The 22,820-nt window shown below is 31.7% G+C and overlaps 1 protein-coding gene across 3 annotated transcripts; it reads right to left on the bottom strand.

Annotated features, from left to right (window-relative positions):
• Positions 1 to 499: 499 nt before the first annotated feature.
• Positions 500 to 22,663, bottom strand: LOC128240622 (lysM and putative peptidoglycan-binding domain-containing protein 1-like). 3 transcript variants are annotated; one of them, XR_008262223.1, is made up of 5 exons: positions 22,347 to 22,663; positions 20,121 to 20,461; positions 14,921 to 15,046; positions 12,879 to 12,935; positions 4,824 to 4,960 (listed from the first exon to the last, which is right to left on the bottom strand). XR_008262223.1 is itself a non-coding variant. In XM_052957326.1 (4 exons), the coding sequence occupies exons 1-3, from the start codon at positions 22,509 to 22,511 to the stop codon at positions 14,965 to 14,967; spliced, it is 588 nt and encodes a 195-aa protein (XP_052813286.1). In that variant the 5' UTR covers positions 22,512 to 22,663; the 3' UTR covers positions 4,854 to 4,960; positions 14,921 to 14,964. The 3 variants fall into 3 exon arrangements, 2 of the variants coding, with proteins under 2 accessions (XP_052813285.1, XP_052813286.1); XM_052957326.1 differs by lacking the exon at positions 12,879 to 12,935 and having other exon boundaries at positions 4,854 to 4,960; XM_052957325.1 differs by lacking the exons at positions 12,879 to 12,935; positions 14,921 to 15,046 and having other exon boundaries at positions 500 to 4,960; positions 22,347 to 22,660.
• Between the last annotated feature and the right edge of the window lie 157 nt (positions 22,664 to 22,820).

Below are 22,820 nucleotides of genomic sequence, written 5' to 3'. Positions count from 1 at the left end.
TGAGTATTGACCAAAATGTTAAGAGCTATTTTTCAACCCATAATGACTACCCTATGTGAGTGACTGTGACCTTTGATGTAGAGATAGGGGTAAATGTGCCAATTCTTTTTCAAAAGCCACTGGGCATGAAATTGTCTTCAGCCCGAACATGAAAAAATAATAAATGCAACATTTAATAATGATACACCTGCTAATATGGCCTTGCACTTAGAGGTAGGGATCTGGGTCTTGCATTCGACATTTCTTCTCTATGTAACATGCATGTGTCAATATATTTTTAAGTCCCTCCCTGCATGCCACAGTTACAGCACAGACATGAGCAACTATAATGTAACTGCCTATATGCAGCCTTCCATAATGATAAACCTGTAACTGTTGCCTTGATTTTAGGGGTATGGACATGGGTTTTGAATAATTAACATAACTAGATTAATCCTTATCTTTGTGGCATATTGACTTAGTTGAAAGGGAATTAAACATAACTCTATAAACTCAAGTATTTGCATGCAGTTTTTATGTATCACAAATCATATTGCAATTCTATTTACAATACATAATTGTGGAGTTTCAAATTCTATCAGTGGTTCAACTAAGTGTATGTAATAAAGATTATACATGAGCAATCAAAACAGCGTTAATTGCATTGATAAATTCCCATTTCAAAACTTGAGGGTGATTTCATATTTCCATAACAAATCAACATGAATAGAGACCATCAAGGCCATATTTAAGAATAGTTTGGCAAAGTGGCAAAAGTACTGCAAAATTTCAAAATATGCTTACACTGACAAATCAACCTTATTTCTTTCAACATGAAAACTAATACCGAATAACAAATAACATGTACATGTATGTGACTCGTCCTTATCTTCATAATTCTCTATTTAGGTTATATATCTCAGGGCGCCTTAAGTAGAAATATAGGACCAATCTAACCAAAGATTTTAGAAAAATAGGACTCACATGTAATAATGTGTTTTGAGAGTAAAAGTAGTTATAACCATTGCCATGTTTTATGCCTTTTTTCATCTTCTTGTATCTACTTGTATTTGTAGGCATAAATATAAACTGGTTTTGAGTTACCTGTAAGTAGTTGTTAATGTTTTTTTTTTCATTTGAACAAACTTAATTTGATTTTGCAAGCAAAATTGTACATGACAAAATATATAAAATAAATACTTGATCTTGGAAAGTTTGCCTTTGTGGGTTGGAAAGATGGCCCCAGACTTCTGAACTATAGTGTTAAGTCATATTGACCATCTTTATAGGCATTCACGTTTTAAAGAGGACTCATTCATATTCTAAAGGATTAGACATTAAACAAACATTAATATGAAAATTAATATGAAATGTGAATAAATTATAATAACAAGCATTTTCAGTGAAAAGATATCCGCCGCCAACGATGGCTTGTTTGTGCTTGATGGCTTGTTTGTTAAAAAAAATCTCAGAAAGAATAAGATAAGCACATTGGTTTATCCCTTTCCGAGCCAAATTATAAAATATCGCAAACAATGATTTTTTAATAAATCAAGGGCAATAACTCTAAGGAAAATTGACCAATCCAAAAGAAAAATAGACAGGCATCATCACAGTATGTTGGTTCTTATTTATTCCAAGTGTCATGAAATTCTACCAGCTAGTTGCATAGAAAAGACTGCAAACATGGATCTTTTAATAAATCAAGGGCAAATAACTCATATAAAAATTACACAATCCAAAATATAAATAAACAGGCATCATCGCAGTATGTTGGTTCATATTTATTTCAAGTTTCAAGAATTTCTACCAACTAGTTACTGAGAAATGGCTGTAAATGAGAGTTTTTCAAAAAATCAAGGGCAATAACTCCAAGTACAATTGACCAATCCAAAAAAAAATGAACAGGCATCATCCCAGTATAGTAATTCATATTCATTTTAAGTTTCATGAAATTCTGCCAGCTAGTGACTGAGAAATGGCTGTGAATGTGCATTTTTCAAAAAATCAAGGGCAATAACTCCAAGGACAATTGACCAATCAAGTTTTTTTTGGACGGGCATCATTCCAGTATAGTGGTTCATATTTATTTTAAGTTTCATGAAATTATACCGGCTAGTTACTGAGAAAATGCAGGTGACGGACGGAAGGAAGGACGGACGGACGGAAGGAAGGACGGACGGACGGAGGGACAACGCCATTTCAATATCCCCCTCCCTATTTCATAGGCGGGGGATAATAAAATATCAACCAAAGTTAAACTGTTAACACTTGTTTAAAAATGTGATAGCAAATTAGATTTATAAAACTGTTGAAATGTGTAGCTGCCATCTGTTGCTATATGTTTGGTGATGAATGAAAGTAAAATAACAAAGACGAAAAAATTGTTGCCAACAAATACCTGTGAATGTGTCCCTTAAAAATATCTTAGTCCTGTAAAAAAGATCTTAGTGCCTCAAAAAAGTCCCTTATATTTTTTAAGTCCCTTCAAAAACATCTTAGTCCCTTCAAAAATATGTTCAATAATCATTACAACTTGACAATGATTCAATTTCTGTTCTGATTTTATTTTAAATGAATATTTTTTTCTGCAATTATTATAACACAAACATGACAGACGTTATACATAATAAACCATCTAATCCATGCCACATTCTACTTTCTTTACAAAACAATGCCAACATAACACAGGATAAGATGGAGATCGTTCACTCCCCTGCTTAATCACTCAGTGGTTTCTCTGATGCCTTTATACAGCCACCCTTATTCTATCACTTCAATATTTATTCCTTGTTTTCACCCACAGGAGGCAGAAACATATTATTTCTTTCTTTTGTTTATACATATTATTTCTTATTTTTTTTAGACTATACTGTATATAAAGGGAATATAGGCTAGAGATTATAAAAATAATAGTTTTCAGGATGTCTTAATACTCAGCCCCTATTCCATCACCTGTTTATGCCTTGTTTTCATCAACAGGAGGCATTGTTTTTTTTATCAGATTTATTTGTTTCTGCCCCCTGCGGTTTTCATCAATGGTGAAATGACTGAAATCAATAAGGCAATTTTTTTCTCATTTTGGTTTGTACACTAAAGAAGAAGGGCAACGGGAGAAATGAATAATTCAAATGGACTGGTTAAATAACATGTGTTTATAAACTAAACAACCACAACTTGAATATATTATTTTAAGCTATTTTTTATACAAGAGTGCGGTACTTACAAATACCTATTTACAATTCATACAAAGAATGTATATAAGTAATACAATCATACCCTGTAAATCAAGGTTTCTAAGTATATTAAACATAATTATCACAACTAAAAATCAATTAATCAATTTGTTTGGTATATTTCATAATTTCGGTCAAACAATTTTGATTTCGGTTGCCAGTGTGACCATATTGGTGTTTATATCATTTGCAAAGGTTCCGTAAGCTGAAAATATTTAAAGGAAAGGTTTTTGAGAAAATTATTTCCGTACAAATATCATATGGGCTCATAATATATGAATAAGATACCTACTATGGGTTGAATATCTTAACTTTTTAAGTGAATATCTTAACTTTTTAAGTAACGTATTATCAAAGCACACACAAGTAGCACAACTCAAAAACACATGGGATCTAAGTATATACAGCCTATATGAAACCCCTGGTTGGATCAACTATGAGGGCGTCCAATGTTTGATTCAGGAAGTGATGACATAAACCCTAATGACACTTTCCTTATTCCTTATAACAATACAGACATCTGCCTTTAAACAAAACCAAAAAACAACTACATATATATTATGTCATAACAATTACAATCAGGGTCTCTTATCTGTATTACAAGTTGAATTTCATTTGGGTACAATGACATTCCAAAGAAGGATGATTTTCAATGCATGGGATATAAGCTTGCAGGCAAAAAAACACAAATAACTAATAAATCTACTAGTTCTGTGAACATCCATCAGATAAATATATAATACAAACTTTAAGTATCAACCATAATACATGTACATTGGGATTAAAGTATATTGGCATACATATCACAACTAATACCTTTAAGTAAGACAGGAACATATGAGATTATCTTGGATTTTGTATATGTACATACCACCATACATATACATAAGAATTAACTTTTTCAATAATTTGAATTAAATCTTGCAGAGGTTGTTCATATTTAGGTGGCAATTCCTTGATTTTTGATCACTTTTTAAGACAAAGATAAATGCATAAAATAATCAACAAATTAAAAGAAAATAATCATTTAATTGTTGTTTGTGCTGATGTCAAAATAGCTGTGTTTGTATCTGTATGTCAGTTGTTCATGACTTTTACTATACCAGTTTGATGCATTTACACAAAACACTATTAAATTTTTCCGATTAACGTGTTAACATTTCCCAATTTACGTGTCAACATTTCCCATTTTACGTGTTAACATTTCCTCATTTATGCCCAATTTATGTGTTAACATTTCCCAATAATTTACGTGTTAACACAAAATTCCCGGCCTCTACTAAATATTTGCGGAAAAAGCTCTGAGCTAGTATTCATAAAACATTTTAAGTCATTCCTTAAAAGTTCCTAGACAAATTCAAAGAGATAATTGTACCTGTTTGTTAAACATAAAAGTAAAGATTTTCAATAAAAACAATGAAAACAAAGTAACTTAAGTTAGGAAATAACTTATAGATGTTTTATGAATAGCGGCCTTGATTTATCAACATACATATCACAACTTAAACAGTCGTTCTTAAGTAGCACAAATAAACACAAACTAGTATCACAACTCAAAAAGATTATCATAAGCCATTTCCGAGCGTTTCACGGCCGACTGCACCTTTGATGAGCGAGTGTTTGATCTGATGACCAGCACGGGACTGTCTGGTTCGCCTGTTGAGAACTTCCTGGGTGGGGTATGGGAAACCTTGTTATAGTCGGAGTGTCTCCGTGGGATCAACTCGCTAAGGTTGGCATCACGACTGGAAGAGAAGAGCATGTTTATAAGGTAAGTAAACAAGGTAACCATATTCTCGGTATTCTTGAAGTGATCATTTTAGTTTCAGTCGTTCCATGACAAAACCTGTCTTCGTGACTACAACTTAGAAAGGCGTACGTTACTCCTTTTTTCATATGAGGTAATGAAAGCCTTACATGGAGTCTTCAATTTAGAAATAAGAACATCATTTATGCTTCCTGGTTTCCATCATTCTTTTGAGTCCAAAAATTCGATAAAAATAAAACCAAATAAAATCCATCAAAGTTGAGAATTTTTTATTCTGAAAATTTAACACTTAAGTGGTTTTAGATCATTAAGTAACATAATTTAACATCATCATCCTATTTGTGTGCAAGCTTAGACAAATAAAATTCAGATATTTGTTTTATGCTTGTAATCTATAACTATTGGCCTTGATCCTTGTGCCTTTAAACTGGTTCAATGTTAGGTTATTAAGGTTGGCCCTGTAGTTTTCACTGTTTTATTGAAACATACCATTAAAGGGACACGATCACACTTCACTAAATCAGACAAGGAAAAAATAATTTCATGAAAAATTCCAAGAAATTGTTTCATTCAATGATGAAACACCATCAAAAGTTGAAAAAGGAGCTCTTATGTTGATATATATATTATAAATATGTACAGAAAATAGTCTATTTTGCCAAAAAGCAATTGCAATACTAATGAACATGGAATCATGTTAGGCTTGGTTCTACAACACTGGTTTTAAACGAGTGTCTTCCTGAACTTTGGTATTTATTATAAGTAAGTTTAAGTAATTCAGTCTCAACAAAGTTTAAGAACAATCATTGCTAACATATTAAATCTGTGACAGAGTCTCTTTAATATACCTTTGCGCAAGCTTAAAAACAGTTCATTAAATGCAATAATGTGCCTAGCTCTTGGTGAATGACTGTACATAATCATTTAGAGAGTTTTATATCATTGTATTCGTTTAGGCATCAATTGACCCTCAAAAGACCAGCAGATAATTGCGTAAAACAGGTTAATTCTTTGATTTGGTTAGCGGAAATGTATTACGGTATGTTAAATGTTATTAATTAGGAAATACTCAATGAAATAATTCAAATGTGCAAACTAACCAAAAGATAACCTGTAGACAACATATAATTTTTTTATACAACTCGTTGACTGGGCCCAATTGTTTAAAACTAGATAAGTTAAATTTTGGTTAGTTAGCACATTCAAGCAATTTAATTGGTCATCAGTCATTATTGGATAAATATTGACCAATCAATAAACCTTTCGGCGAACTTTTACCAAACCAAACAATTAACTGGTGTTATACAATTTGGCTGCTGGTCTTTTAAAAGTAGGCCCAGAATCTTCCATTCTTGAATAAATCATATATGTTGTCATGGTTACATGATAAGATATGGGAGTAGACTTCTTTCATAGATATGTCCTAATGCCTTAAAAAAAGTTATAATATTCATCTTAAAGATGGATATAAGACTGTGAAAGAAACACACAGAAGGAGTTTTCAATAACTTAATAAAAAGTTTATCACAACAAGTTTTGTGATGGAACAGCTCATTATTATTAATATTATTACTAAATATTATATTGTCATGTTATATAATATAGAGATTAAACAAAAAATTACTGTGAATGAAATCCATGTTAAGAAGGGATGTATCAATGAATGAAAGAAAACTAAAACTACAATACTAATGCAAAATAAAAGCAAAGATAACACATATGATGCAACGTCGTCAGCGAAAATCATTGTCTTCACAGTGAAGGAAAAAGTGACGTTTTTGCAAGTTTTTGTACTTCTTCCTAACCAGGCAATCACATTTTTTTAGTATATTTTCAAAAAGGTTATTTAATTTGTTATTGTTATAAGCTTGTTCTTTAATCCTATATCTTTGTGAAAATTGATCTAAAATTGTTGTTAACCTGAATTCCTCAACAGAACGCATTTTCGCAGACGACCTTACATACGAACACTATAAGTACATATAGGAGACCGTTGCATGATACAATATATTTTACATTTCTAGATAGAGTATATTGACACTGGTTAAAATAATTAGCATGTAGTTAAAGGCCTCCAGCTCAAAATACAAGATGATATATGATCTGTTTTATGGTGAAGTGATATTAGTATTACACAGTTAATAAACTTAAATATTTGTATAATGGCATTAGTGTTTAAATATTGCTTTAGAGAGAGTAATAATCTCTTAGTTAAAAGGATTCAAATATGAACTTGGCAAAGTTGTAAATGATAGAATATCTAATCTGCAGAATACTTTTTTGTTGCCAATAATATTGTTCATTAAGTTTTGTCAAAAATGTTCATTAGAAATTTGTTGATTCAACTAATTGATGTTTTAAGGAGATGTTATTGTCCAAACTTTTTTTCTAAGGTATGAACGATTCAATTAACAAAGACCAACACATTAAAAAAGGATCACCAATGTCCATTTATACTGAAATTTGAGTTATTATACGGCGTTGCAAAGTGTTACTCAAACTCGACCCGTAATCTACAGATCAATTGGTTCATACTCAAATGTAGTTTGATCCCTAAAAATTATGCTTTGCAACTGTGAAAATATATCAGAGGCTTTTGTCACCTTATTCGCATTGAAACTTATTGACTCGACGCAGGGGGACAGGACGGGGGGTATTAAATATAGAAATGAACAAGGTGTGTGATAAGCTTATATCGCGGGGCATAGTGAAAATATTGCGGGGCATAGTGAAAATATCGCGGGGCATAGTGAAAATATTGCGGGGCATAGTGAAAAATAGATTAAGAAGATAAAGTCTGTGGTAAGGAAAAATTGCAGCACTTAGCAAAACCCACAAAAACGCGTGGTTGGTAGTGTATTTTGAAACTGTTGTTGGATATAAGTAGTGCTTATAAAGTGTTCAATATTTCATGTTGATTAATTCTGTGGACATTAAAAATACCAGGATCAGTGAAGATACTTTGTGATCTTTTAGATTTTGTACATTATTCTTTATTCTAGGTATGTTTGAATTTAAGAATTACCCTTTGGACAATTCTTTGGTAAAACTGTAAGTTAATAAAAGCTGTTGTTGTTTAAAGTTTGTTGCTAAGGTTTTTCTTTCTTTGCTGTGTTCACTACAATACCAAAGTCAATACAGAACAACTATATAGAGTCCAAAACAAACTTCTCAAAGACATGACAATTAAACAAATATATCAAATCTACTGGTGTAATAAGAAATTCTATGAAAAGCCTTACATACATTATGTGGACAATAAAGTCAATCAGTTTAATATAAAAGTTATTGCATAATTTTGTTACAAGTTGTAGCAACAAATTTCAATTTATTTACTTGGAGGTTGAAGGATGGAAAGTCACCATTACGTACTAATTTCAATGGCTCAAGTAGAAGATATGAACACTTTTTTCTTAAATGTCCAGCTTTGACAAAATTTGGACAACTGAGACAGAGAGAAATAAAAATAATAGATATATAGTTTTTGGTTAAAAAAAAAATGACCAAAAACAATATAATAGTACTGTAAACATAGTTTAAAGTCAGATTGCCTATTGTACTAAAAAGACCTACTTTATTCATGAAAGGAGATCCAAACCAATAAATATTATGTACCAGTTATATAATGATTTGATAGTTATTCAAACTGATTTGAAAGATATCATCAATCACTGTGTATCGGACACACGTTACCCCCACAGAATTCCCATAAATAAAATGCCTGCGTCTTATATATAGTACTAAGCTTTTGAGGGTTTTTCAAAGCCATTTCAGGCCGAAATATGTTTGTTTACATTTCACTTTAAAGGGACACAACTCACATTGATTAGAGGATTTAGTTATAACGGCAGTAGAAAATTGGGTACGGTTAGCATCAGCAAGCGCTAACAAATAAAAGCAGTTATTCTAAAGTAAAAGAAACTCTATACTTGAAATTGAACAATTTTGTAAACTTATATTTACAATTTAAGCAACTTTTCAAAACATTTTCTATTCAGCCCGATTGTATTACTGTTTATCTTTACTGCTCATTGTATATATTGTATGTATTTTTTCCCCTTAAAGCTGCACTCTCACAGATATACCATTTTTACACCTTTTTTTATTTTTTGTTTTGGAAAATGCAAATTTTAGCATGAATATCTGCAAACCAATGATATAAGATTGCTGAAAAAAATCAGATCATAGATTTCCTTAATTCTGTTTGAAAATAATGTTTTATGGCTTAAACCGTTACTAACATATATTTTTGAACTTGAATATAAAAATGTGCAATCTAAGTTCTTGTGAGCGATCTTATATAACTGATTGCCTTGGTTTTTCGCAAAAATTGGCTCATTCCAAGACAAATGAAAAAAGTTGTCAAAACATTCAATCTGTGAGTGTGTGGCTTTAAAATAAACAGGTTGTCATGAACTGAAAATTAAAAAAAGTAAAAAAAAATCAAAATTAACAAAAATTAACTGATAAATTAGAAACATGAATCACCCTTTGCCAGTATTCATTAAACATCACAAGTTATCTTCTATCTCAAATACAACCGGTAGTTGTTGTTTTTATTTGCAATCACCAAATTAAAACGGGTGTATTAGCGTTTTCTTTAACACAAAAATATAAATTATAAGGAAAATGAAGTCCTTCAGAAATAATACAGCAATTATTTCCTTAGTGACCAGTTAAATACTTATCTTGACCAGTTAATACTCATCTTAGGAAAATGAATTCCTCGTATGAGCAGTTGAATTCTTTTCTTAAGGAAACAGATTTAAGTTAGGAGATGACATGAATTTTTATGAATACTGGACCAACAAGACCGAATGCTGAACAACATTGACACAGCTAAGCTAAAATATAATGAACATAACATATAGATATAAAACAAACAAATGTAAATTATCTTATTCTTATGACTGATTCAAAGAAAACATAGAATTAAGTCTTTAAAATTATGTTTGTTATTTAATTTAAAGAAGAGAGTTCACCATAAGGAAACTTTTCATATGAATGCAAAGTGATTTGTATATGGAACACCTTCATTCTCTATCTACATTAAACCAGAGGCATAAATAAGGCAGATACATCTCTATTTAATAGTTAGATGACATTAATTAATATCTAAATGATTAAGAATGGGCAGAGCGAGCATTGCAAATGAGCCCTTCTTAATCATAAGGATTTATTTCAGGCCATCTAACTGACTTACTGGTCTTAATGTAAACCATTGTTGTCTATGGTCATTATGTTAACTGTTGTTGTCTATGGTCTTTATGTTAACTGTTGTTGTCTATGGTCATTATGTAAACCATTGTTGTCTATGGTCATTATGTAAACCATTGTTGTCTATGGTCTGTATGTAAACCATTGTTGTCTATGGTCATTATGTAAACCATTGTTGTCTATGGTCATTATGTAAACCATTGTTGTCTATGGTCTTTATGTTAACTGTTGTTGTCTATGGTCATTATGTAAACCATTGTTGTCTATGGTCATTATGTAAACCATTGTTGTCTATGGTCATTATGTAAACCATTGTTGTCTAATGGTCATTATGTAAACCATTGTTGTCTATGGTCATTATGTAAACCATTGTTGTCTATGGTCTGTATGTAAACCATTGTTGTCTATGGTCATTATGTAAACCATTGTTGTCTATGGTATGTATGTAAACCATTGTTGTCTATGGTCTGTATGTAAACCTTTGTTGTCTATGGTCTGTATGTAAACCATTGTTGTCTATGGTCTGTATGTAAACCATTGTTGTCTATAGTCATTATGTAAACCATTGTTGTCTATGGTCTGTATGTAAACCATTGTTGTCTATGGTCATTATGTAAACCATTGTTGTCTACGGTCTGTATGTAAACCATTGTTGTCTATGGTCTGTATGAAAACCATTGTTGTCTATGGTCTGTATGTAAACCATTGTTGTCTATGGTCATTATGTAAACCATTGTTGTCTATGGTCATTATGTAAACCATTGTTGTCTATGGTCATTATGTAAACCATTGTTGTCTATGGTCTGTATGTAAACCATTGTTGTCTATGGTCTGTATGTAAACCATTGTTGTCTATGGTCTGTATGTAAACCATTGTTGTCTATGGTCATTATGTAAACCATTGTTGTCTATGGTCATTATGTAAACCATTGGTGTCTATGGTCATTATGTAAACCATTGTTGTCTATGGTCTGTATGTAAACCATTGTTGTCTATGGTCTTTATGTTAACTGTTGTTGTCTATGGTCTTTATGTTAACCGTTGCTGTCTATGGTCTTTATGTTAACCATTGTTGTCTATGGTCTTTATGTTAACCATTGTTGTCTATGGTCTTTATGTTAAACCATTGTTGTCTATGGTCTTTATGTTAAACCATTGTTGTCTATGGTCTTTATGTTAAACCATTGTTGTCTATGGTCTTTATGTTAAACCATTGTTGTCTATGGTCTTTATGTTAAACAATTGTTGTCCATTATCTTATGTTGAACAATTGTTGTCCATGATCTTAATGTCAAACCATTGTTGTCTTTTGTTTTTATGTTAAATCATTGTTGTCTATTGTCTTTATTTTAAACCATTGTTGTATATTGCCTTTATGTTAAACCAATGTTGTGTATTGTCTTTATGTAAAACCATTGTTGTCTATTGTCTTCATGTAAAACCACTGTTGTGTATGGTCTTTATGTAAACCATTGTTGTCTTTATGTAAAACCAGTGTTGCTTATTGTCGTATGTAAAACAATTGTTGTCCATGATCTTAATGTTAAACCATTGTTGTCTTTTGTTTTAATGTTAAACCATTGTTGTCTATTGTATTTATTTTAAACCATTGTTTTATATTGCTTTTATGTTAAACCATTGTTGTCTATTGTCTTTATGTTTAACCATTGTTTTCTTTGGTCTTTGCGTTAAACCATTATTGTCCATGGTCTTTATGTAAACAGTTGTTGTCTATTGTCTTTATGTAAACAATTGTTGTCTATTGTCTTGATGTAAAACCATTGTTGTCTTTGGTCTTTGCGTTAAACCATTATTGTCCATGGTCTTTATGTAAAACAAGTGTTGACTATTGTCTTTATGTAAAACCATTGTTGTCTTTGGTCTTTGAGTTTATCATTGATGTCTTTATGAACCTGCAAAAGGAAGCATTTAAGGGCTTTTAATGTTTTAAAGGAGAATACAATATTGCATTATTTTAATGCAAGATGGTACAATTCTAAATCGAATGCATTGACTGTAAAATGAAACAGAAGAGATGTTCACTTGGCATTTACTATTTTTTAAAGGAGCATACACAGTCTGAGGGTTCAGTGCAAGAGGGGCTTAAATCCTCTCCATTATGACAAAAGTGCTGTGGAGAAAATGCCATGGTCATGTATTATTTTAGGGAGAAAAAGGGCAGATCTCTATAATTATTCAAGGCAGAGTTATTGACCTTGCTATATGTGTGTGTGTATTATACCTGACAACATGTATACTAAGTTTCATGTGAATCTCTTGAATAGTTTCGGAGTAATGGCAGATTAGCGCTTTATCACAATGACAACATCAACAATAATGACACCAATAAAAGGCCAAGACAATATCTTGACCTGCTTCTATGAAAAACAGACAAGCTAAAAATTAATATCCTTACAGCAGGAAGAACATGCCATTTTTAAGTTTTATATCAATGGAATGGTCTTAATGTGACAAGCTCCAAACAGTTTGAATTATGAAAATGACACTCCAATAGTTGAGTTGTGGCCCTTTGAAATATCAGCAAAGTATGAATGATCTGCCCTTTGCTTTCCAAATACAGTGATGCCCTCCTTGCACTGAGCCCTATAATTGCATATTTTCAATGCATGATAGAACAGTCAAATGCGGTGAATGTGAAATGTAACTGATTAGCTTACCAGGTGAATACATGGGCAAACAAAACCTACACCGACTGTGCTAGCTAGGTGTCTAAACTGAAAATTAAAGGGGAATAATACCTGTTATACAACAATAACCAATGGGAAAATGCCAACACCATAGTTTAACAAAATAAATGGAAAAATGCCTTTAATGCAATGATAAAAGGGGGGAAGTGTTAATGATAAGTAATAAATAAAACCAAATATGTAAGGATATGCATGCAGCCATAGATAAATGCTGTTGGTCCATTTTAGTGTTCCTAAGAAAATATATCCATTTGCACTTAGAAAAGAAACAAACAAAGAATAAAGTTTAACTAGGGGTTATTCAACTATTGAATTTCATTGTTATCTATTCAAACCGAATGCATATATATCAATTGGGAAAAGCAAGGCCAGCATGAATAAATAAACAAAGGGGTGTGCAGGCATTCATTTTTCAAAAATGCTTCAGTGCGTACCTTTGACCTCGGTATTTTATGTGTGTTATTAAACCATGAAACCTTTGAGTCCCTAAAGCACCCATAAACTAGAATAATTTCCTCGATGAATTTCATGTTTTGATGGCCGTTTCAAGGCAGTAGACAACATTTAATATTAAAGATATTATTGTCGCCTAAGTGTGGCCTTGACCCTGGTGCCTCCAAGGGTGATCACATTGTTTTTTGTCTACTGGGCTTGTCCCTGTAGTTTCCATGTCTATGGTTTTGAATTTCCTAGCTTAATCAGATCTAATCGCAAATCTAATATGATTAACGCAGGGGAATTATTACTTAAAGCTGCACTCTCACAGATATACCATATTTACAACTTTTTGAATTTTTGTCAGACTGGAAAGAGCAAATTTTTGCGTGAATATCTGCAAACCAATGATAAAAGCTTGCTGACAAAAGATCGGATCGCAAATTTTTAATATTTCCATTCGAAAATTAATGTTTTATGTCTTAAATCGTTTCTAATGGTTTAAAAAAAATGCATTAAACATCAATTTTTTAACTTAAATATATAAAATCTACTATCTAATTTTTTGTCAGCAGTCTTTTATAACTGGTTTCTAGGGATTTTCGCAAAAATGGCTCATTCTAAGACAAAAAATAAAAAAGTTGTCAAAATGTTCAATCTGTGAGAGTTCAGCTTTAAATACAAATAATCTACTGAGTTTCAAAAACTCATTCTAAATGCATGAGTATGGTGAGCAAACAATGAAACTAATAAAGTATCATCTTAAACTAACAAGGTACTTTCTTCAAAATTGATCCAATCGTAACCCTAGTGCAAAAACTCATTAACTGCATATAGATAAGAAGCAGATATTGATTTTTATTGCATTAAGGTGACAAAATAATACTTATTGCTTCCCTCATTGGGTATTATTCAATAAGTTGGTTAACTGTTACTTGAATTACATGCTTGTCTGAACTATGAATATGAGTGTATACTGTATAGACATATCTTTATCAGAGTTGTAAAAGTTATGAGAAAGGTATGGACCATTATACTGTATAAATCAAGTAACGCCTCAACAGACATTATACCAAAGAACTTCCTCCATTAAATACTCATTCAATGTCTATCCAAATCCTGCATAACATACTTAAAACTATTTTGAGAGTATGCATACCGTAAAAAGCACTTTTTTAGTTTCTGCATTGTTGGGACCACCGCAGCCAATTGAATAAAAAGACCCAGAATACCACGCACCTAAAGAGGGAGCTACAACCTCAACTATCGGGGTACTTACCTAGACTTAGTGCAAAAATAGAACAAGACCACTTCAAATGAATGCCTACGCTCCTCACCTAGTGAAAAGCTTCCATGTGAATATATAAGGGTTTCTATAGCCACCAAGGTAAGAGTTGCATACCGAAGCTGCTGAGGACAATGCGTCAAGCACAATGACAATTATGTTTACTGATTTTCAAAAAAAGAAGCTAAAAATCGTATAAAACCTCTAATGGAATACAAAACCTCTAATGGAATACAATGTGTGACCCCACTACCAGTCTTGGTTACATAGGGTGAGTATGAAGCAAGTATACCTAGTTAGAATTAATGATATCACTATAAATGACAAGCATCAAGGTCAACACGCTGTTTCCTTTTCCGTGATTTGGTAAGGCGATTCAAGGTCTAAAAGCCTTGTCATGGGAGATGAAGGCGCTGGACTGAATATAGAAATTCATGATGTACATCAAGCAATGTTAAACTCTCAGTATGTTATCTTCAAATGAAGCAAACATTCAAGGGGACCCTAATCTTAGGGACTTAAAATATGGTGTTCAGCCAGATTTTTAAAAAATGAGAGTTCTTGGGAGAAATATGCAGACTTCTTTATTTTCCCATTTTCTTTTACAGTCTTTATTGTAATGGGGCTTTTCCAATTCCTTTCTATAGTCTGTATCATAATAGCTCTTTACCAATTCCTTTCTATAGTATGAGTATTAATGGAGAAATTCCCCCCTTTCAATCTATAGACTGTATCATCATGGTGATTTTCCCCCTTTTCTTTCTATAGTCTGTATCATAATGGCAATTTTCTTATCTTCTTCTATAGTCTGTATCATAATAAATATTTTCTTATTTCCATATATATTTATGGTCTATAAAACTATCATAATGGAGACTTGCCCATTTTCGACTAAAGTCTGTATCAATTAATGGATATTTTCCAAGTTCCTTCAATAGTATTTATAAATATATTAACGGATATTTTCTTTGTTTCATAACAGGCAAAAGATTCATAATGGATTAAGCAAAAAATATTGCTTCAACTTGATTTTATAAAAGTAACCCATAGTATAGTTAATTAAGATGGATTGGAGACAACACCAAAACCAGACATTGAAAGGAAATACAGACCTAAAGGAGCCTTATAGTTTCACTCAAAAATCAAGTAGAACAAAATAGAGAAAGTAATATAATTTTACCAAAACAAAAATACTTGATATGCCTTGATCCTGTAAACAAGTGACTTAAAGGGAATCGCTCATGTTTTGGTACCAAAAAATAGTTTTCCCTGTAATGCAAATGAAAACACTGTTATTATCATTATTTCACTTGATGATATCGAAATTGCAGAAAAAAATACTAACATATTACAGTGTAAAAACAGTACTCTAGTTTTAGAGGGGTGCAATCCCATACGAGTAAAGTCAGGAAAAAAATAAAAAACAGATGCCTTAATCACTAGGCCACCAGTACAAAAGTTATACCATAGATAAATTTTTTTAACTTTTAACAATTCATTGATCAGATCACACATCAACAAATCACTCATAGCTGTAATTGAACCAAATGAAAGTTGTGGTCTTCAAAGACGATAATTGAGCAAATAACATTTGCTGAAGAGTTCCAGCTTTAGATTTCTTACCGGTACTTTTAACCCTGCTAATGATATGCCACACTCAATTTCGTCATACAAAAAAATACATTGTACAAAAACATGAGCAAAACCCTGAACGATTGTTTAAGAAATTGGGGGGGGGCTCAGGACTTCTTCTAACGTTATCCCTGTAGGTCTAGGTGACCATAAGATATCCACAGTGACCGGCAGGGCCCATATTCACTAATGACTTGAGTCTGAATTTCAGACTCGAGCCCAGAAAAATGAATTCTTAAATGTTTCAAAATATCTATAATAGAACAAATTATGACAAAAGATGTTTAACTGATTGTAGAACCGATTAGTTTTTTACAATCTTTGCTACTATAATATTATTTTTATAAGAAACACAGACTCAGGCATTAGTGAATACAGGCCCTACATACCATTTTAATACCATAAACATATCAGGTTTGGGGGATAAGCCAAATGGTTTCATTCTTCAGGGATGTCATAACAGATTGAAAAGATAAGTTCTGGAAATTGACTTTAAATAAGTAAACAGGTCCCATGCAGGGTTAAGGGGCTCAGACACCTGTAAACATTGCTAGTTATCGAATTTTATCATAGATGAATTTTACTTTCTTGTTGATGGTTTGGTTCGTATTAAACATACTGTCTTTACCAAAGAGAAGAGTACTAAATGTTATGCTGTGAAGAACTTGAAAATTATTGATTGTTAGAAAATGTTAGAAATTGTATTTAATTGAAGTAACGTTAGGTTTCAACTACAAAATATGTACTGTTCATATATATGTATTATCATATTAAAAGTGTTATTAAAACAAATAAATATTTGATTATTTTAAGGCAGAATGGTAGATTAGCTGGTCTGTATGAGGGCAGAAGGGTGCTTTCAAATAAGACAGGATACAGCACGCTTCCATAAACCTTCAGCTAAAACCATACAAATATTACAAACAATGTGTTCCTTGTGACCTTTATATGAAACAGAATAATAAAAAAATAATGACTAAAATAATGTACTTACAACACTTGCAAGCATAACAAAAGAATAATAAGATGATAATTTAATACTTTTATAATTAAATGAAAGAAAGACCATTGGGTCACAATTTATCGACAGTTTGTTTGACGTTTCCCGCCAGACTCTCTAATATACATACGGACCAATCTTTTTGAAGCATTTTCAGGGGTCATATAATTGCTATCATTTTCATTTTTATTTTGGAATTTAAGGGGCAAGTAAGAAAAAAAAAACAAAAAAAGCATCAACAAAAACTACATTTTACTACCGACCCTCACCTAACATTTTATGTGGGTAGGCAGGGCTTTTTCTATAGTACCCACGGGTCCGACTATCGGACCCATTCCCAAAGCAAAATATAAGATATTTTTCCCAATCTTCAGAAAAAAATCCCAATCCAAAAAATTTTTTTTTTTTTTTTTTTAGAAATTCTTTTTACCTGTACTGGTTCATTTTCAACATTCTAATAAATTACGTGATGTGAAGTTTTTTTGGTACTTGAACTCAGAAATCATTGATTTTCATCACATTCAGAGATATGAAATATCTGTCATGATTTATTGAAATAGATATTTACACCCCAAGGATTGATATTTCAGCCATTGTGGGTCTTTTAAAGAGAAAATAAACTAATATTAAATCATTTCCTAATTCACAGGAGACTAGACAGCTTTTTCTTTTCACTGTAAAATTTCCCAATTTCCGCATTTTCACGACGCAAAATTTCCCAAAATGTCTAGGGTCTTTTTCCCAAAATGGGCAGAAAAAGCCCTGGTAGGGAAACGACAGACAAACTTATAAATAATTGTGGCCTTGAATCTATTACTAAATAAATAGATAATTGCGGTCTTAATTTAATATACATGCAAGCAAATAAACATACATAGATTTATAATCTTGTTTACAATACAAATACATGTATGTATCATGGACTGAAACCAATCTTAGATAAGAAATGATTCATAGATTAAACTTTAAAAATTTACAAGACATAATATTACAGTAAACAAACTTGTCATATTCATTTTTCGCCGTACCAAATAAATATTATGAGAAATTTTATTAATACTTAACACATCATGCGTGATTGTGCAATATCTGATCGGAACAACGATTATTCATTCTAAATTTTATTTTAACAAACATACCAACTTGATTATATAAAAAAATTATGTACTTTTTCACTCAACTATATTTTTCACACTGCATTGACATGCTATATCATAATTAAAATTGTGACTTTAATGTTGTAATTGTAAATCTTTTACTTTATATATTGAATTTAATCTTCAATTAGGATTTTAGCTAAAAAGTTGAAAGAGGGTGTTGCTTGGTCGGCTGCACTTTTTTGGTACCAGGGTAGTACCCCTCTGCCCTTATAAATGGGTACCAGCTTGTGCACCCTTCTGGGTACTTAGAATTCAAATGCTTAAGATTATCAAATATTTCCTTTGTTTTGGTTAAAAGCTTATTATAATATTATGGTCATAAATACATACAAACATAATACATCTATTTTATAAATTTATAAGTAAAACTACTTCAATTAAACACATTGCTAGCATTTTTTGTCAAATAATAACTTATATGTAAAAAAATCTTCACAGCCTGAGACAATTTGCCATGTTCGCCCTTAGCGCCCGGTCTCTTTTCTGCAACACCCTGCCCATTGTAAAACCTTGCTAAAACCCTACTTCAGCACACAAATGATCATAAATTGTTTTCAGATTTATATTAAATTCCTGCTGCAGTGTGGCTCTTTTATAAATACATACATGTACATGTATGTACAGTCTAACAATTGCATTATACTGTGTGACTCATGTTTCACTCTGTGAGGCATAAACAGTATAAAGGATGTCTGCAGATCATGATGTACATGTACATACATGTACACTGTAGGGTTTTAGCCAGGTTCTCAAAAGGACAGGGTACTGCATAAAAGGGACAGGGTGCTGAGGGACAAAAGGGTACATTGTATTGGGCAGTGAATAATTAAAGCATCATGAATTTCATAAAAATTGTGCTTATTTGAAGTACCAGTAATATATAAGGTTTTAACTATTTAATATATTAAGTTTGTTTGAATTAATAATCATATTTCAAGTTTTAATCAAAACAAAAGGGTACACATTCTGATCTCCATGAGGGCAGAAGGGTGCTACCAGAAAAGGACAGGGTACAGCACACTCCCATAACCCTCTAAGTACAATGTACTACTATAAACATGTAACTATTTAGAATTATAAAACATGCTGCTTAGGCTTGGAAGCCATTAATAAAAAAATGAACAATCAAAATTGAGAAATTACACCCACTTATCAAAGCCACCAATATTATTCATGAAATATTTGAACTACCAGGTTGTACTGGAGATAATTGAACAGAATAGATAATATTTATGCATTTGAAAAAAATGTTAATAGGGTAAAAACTCTTAATACTATGCTAAGTAAACTGGGGGAAAACAAAATAATCTATTCCAATTAATACGTTCAGTAGTAACAGACAAATGTTTTATATTATATGTCTTATTCTGGGAGAAAAATTATTTGTTAAATTCAGTATATGCCATTATGACTCTCCTAGTATTTGTGGGCAAAGATATCCCAGTTAATACTGCTCATTTATACAAGTCACATGAAGGATTCAGTGATATTTCTCTGAAGAAATTGAAGCTAAAATTTGGCTCCATTCCAAATGCTGAAAGATACTTTTTTCCCAAAAATGAAATTACAAATTCAAAATTCCTATTTTTAAATTATTTTATCATTTATCTTTTAATAATAACTAACTACCAGGAGACCATCATATTAAACTGTTTGAAATATTAAAGTTCTTAAGTATTTGATATATATAAGACCATTACCTAGAATTTTGTTCCAATTTGTCCACTTTACTCTTTAAAGCTGCAATACTGGAATCATATTTTGAGAAAAAGTCCATGCCCGCAGTTTCACTTTTGGCACTATTTACACTTTCACCCACATTAACGTTAGGTTCAGTTTTGTCACTTCCTCTAGCACCCAAGTCTTCATTACTATTAAGTAATTCGCTATTTGACCTTGATCTTACTTCGTCCGAAGAAAGTAGTTCCCAATCATCTTTAATGAGATGAGTGTTCTCATTTGTAATTGGAATATATAAATATTCACGAAGAAATAAACTGTCATTTGTCCATAGTTTGTTCTCTCGTTTGATCTGTTCTACCTGTAAAAAGTGTAAGACAATTAGGTAGTGTTGTTCCGATGATCGATTATAATCAAAAATCGATTGGTTGGGCCTGAAGTCGGCACAAATCGCTTGTTTTTGGTTATAATCGATCATCAAAAAAAATAAAAAAAAATTTAGTAAGTCTTCAGATGTTATCTTAAACAAAATGGCTGATGAAAGCCACAAAGAGCAAGAAAATGAACTATTTTTTATACAACAACACTTAATAACTTCAATCATAACAAGACATAACATAAATGCGTATAATTATTAAAAGTTTAATACTGTACATGAATAAAAGTACAATTCAGCCTTCAGGTACTATCTAGTATTTAAAAAAAAATGATTGTACCTAGAATATCAGTAACTTGAGTGGAACCCAATTATCGATTGTAAAATTGGAACTGATTACCAACACTACAATTAGGTGTGTTCTGAATTGTATACCTAGCACGGTTGGAACATCTATCAGATAATTCTGCAGATTTTAGAAATAAAATAGATGTTCTTAAAATGGCACTTTTTAAAGTGCTTTACATTAGGCAGTCAAGATTTTATTGTCCATTGGACCATAATCAATCCAGTTTTGATGATTTGACTGAATTTTTTGAGGACATAAATTATTAATTATTTAAATACTGCTGTCAGAAAAAGTGATTCGCTGTTAATCAGTACATTTATCCAAAAGGGCAAACCCACATTCATAATTGCAGACGTCAATTTTCATGATTATCAGTGTTCTCAATAAGAACCAGCTGCTGGACTAAATGTACCCTGGATTATAACACAAGTAGGACTGCAAAACTTTCACTTTTTTTAAATTCAAATTGGTAAAATATTTTTTATGTAAAAATAGATCTTGTAATTTGTCGGAATGATGCAGAATATCATATATATGATGTTATGTAGAACCATTTTATATATGTTTATCATTCCTAGGTGATAACCTGAACTGAAAGCTCAAAACTTGTGACACTCTGATTCACACTTAAATATGTTAACCACACTTTGTAGTCTACATTTTCACAGCTGATTATAGTTTTTCTCATTAATCATCAGTATAGCCTGTGTGTTTCATCTATCGGTGTACTAAGACTTCCTTTGCTTATTGTAAAATCAAAGTTGATATAAATGTATAATTTTTAACACATATATTTTGAGGATTTAATTACCTTTAAAATTATGTGGCCATAAAAGTATTCTATAGTATATGTCCGACACCTGACCTATTTTTTGACATAGGGGTCGGCCATTTTGTTTTGTGACGTATGTACAATCAACCGGTGTATATGACATTTTCAGTAGATAACAATACCAAACATGGAGGTAACGTGACCGCGAATATGCACATTGTTAAGAAGCACCTGTCAGTGACATCATCAGCATATATAAATAGATGAAATCGGGAAAATCCGATCTGGGTTTTGCGAGATTCTAGCAATAGCAATGGCTTACATTTAGAAAGTTGAATTAGAATATAGAAAAAATGTAATTACGTATATTTTTTTGATTTTGGGGGAATACTTACGCGTAGAAACGACATGATCTTTAAATGTTTGTAGCTGACAGTTCTCTCGAATGAATATAAACAATACGAAGTGCAGGTACCCGTTCACGTGATCGATATTCGGCATGTTTCGGATTACATCGATAGACGATATACACCGATAGATGAAACATTGAGTATATATCACAAGGTTCTGTGCATTTCCTGTTAAAATCGTTATAAATTGATAACATTGATATTAAATAAGTATTCCTAAAACAAATATTTTTTCCTTTAGTCGTTCATCCTTGTTCTTTACTAAAATAGTTAATAGTAATACATATTTAAGCTTACTTCTCCACCTGTCATCATAGTTCATACAAACAAAATACCTACTGTTGCCCCATATTTAAGAGCGATTCCCTGTAGTGTGTCCAACCTAGAAATATCATGTTTAGCAAACTTTGCGTATTTGGGCCTAGGTTTTGTTGTAGAACCGTACGTGTTTGCATTTCTTACTATTTCACCAAAAAATCGTCTTTCCGCTCCTTCGTCCGCCATTTTGGCCGGAAAGTGTCACGTGACAGATATTATCATTTCCGTGTTGTCAAAAGCCACAAATAGTACAAATGTTTTCATTAACTGGTGCAGCTTATGTTATGATGTTCGCTAACGTTTATTCGACACTATTTCTTATCCTCAGAATAATTTAAAATAAAACTGTTGATTTCCATGAATACAAAGTATTCGTATGGTGAAGCAAAACAGAAAGAACAAAAACAATACCTCATAGCATACCACGGACCTATAATCCGTGAGCATACGTAGTCTTTGTTCTGGTTCCCGGCATCTAATCATACAGTTAGCGTA

This window comes from Mya arenaria, chromosome 7, assembly GCF_026914265.1.
Source record: "Mya arenaria isolate MELC-2E11 chromosome 7, ASM2691426v1".
Taxonomy (NCBI): domain Eukaryota; kingdom Metazoa; phylum Mollusca; class Bivalvia; order Myida; family Myidae; genus Mya; species Mya arenaria.
The sequence above is the reverse complement of the archived record's forward strand: the minus strand, read 5'-3'. Positions and strand labels throughout refer to the sequence as shown.

Bases quoted from the DNA above. Each gene is read 5' to 3' on its own strand.
- LOC128240622 (XM_052957325.1), bottom strand. From the start codon at position 22,511: ATGGCGGACGAAGGAGCGGAAAGACGATTTTTTGGTGAAATAGTAAGA. The intron at 20,462-22,346 runs GTAGGTATTTTG...CACTTTTTACAG, and splicing joins CTCTTAAATATGGGGCAACA to GTAGAACAGATCAAACGAGA. The intron at 4,961-20,120 runs GTAATGGTCTTA...CTTCTCTTCCAG, and splicing joins AAATTGGAACAAAATTCTAG to TCGTGATGCCAACCTTAGCG.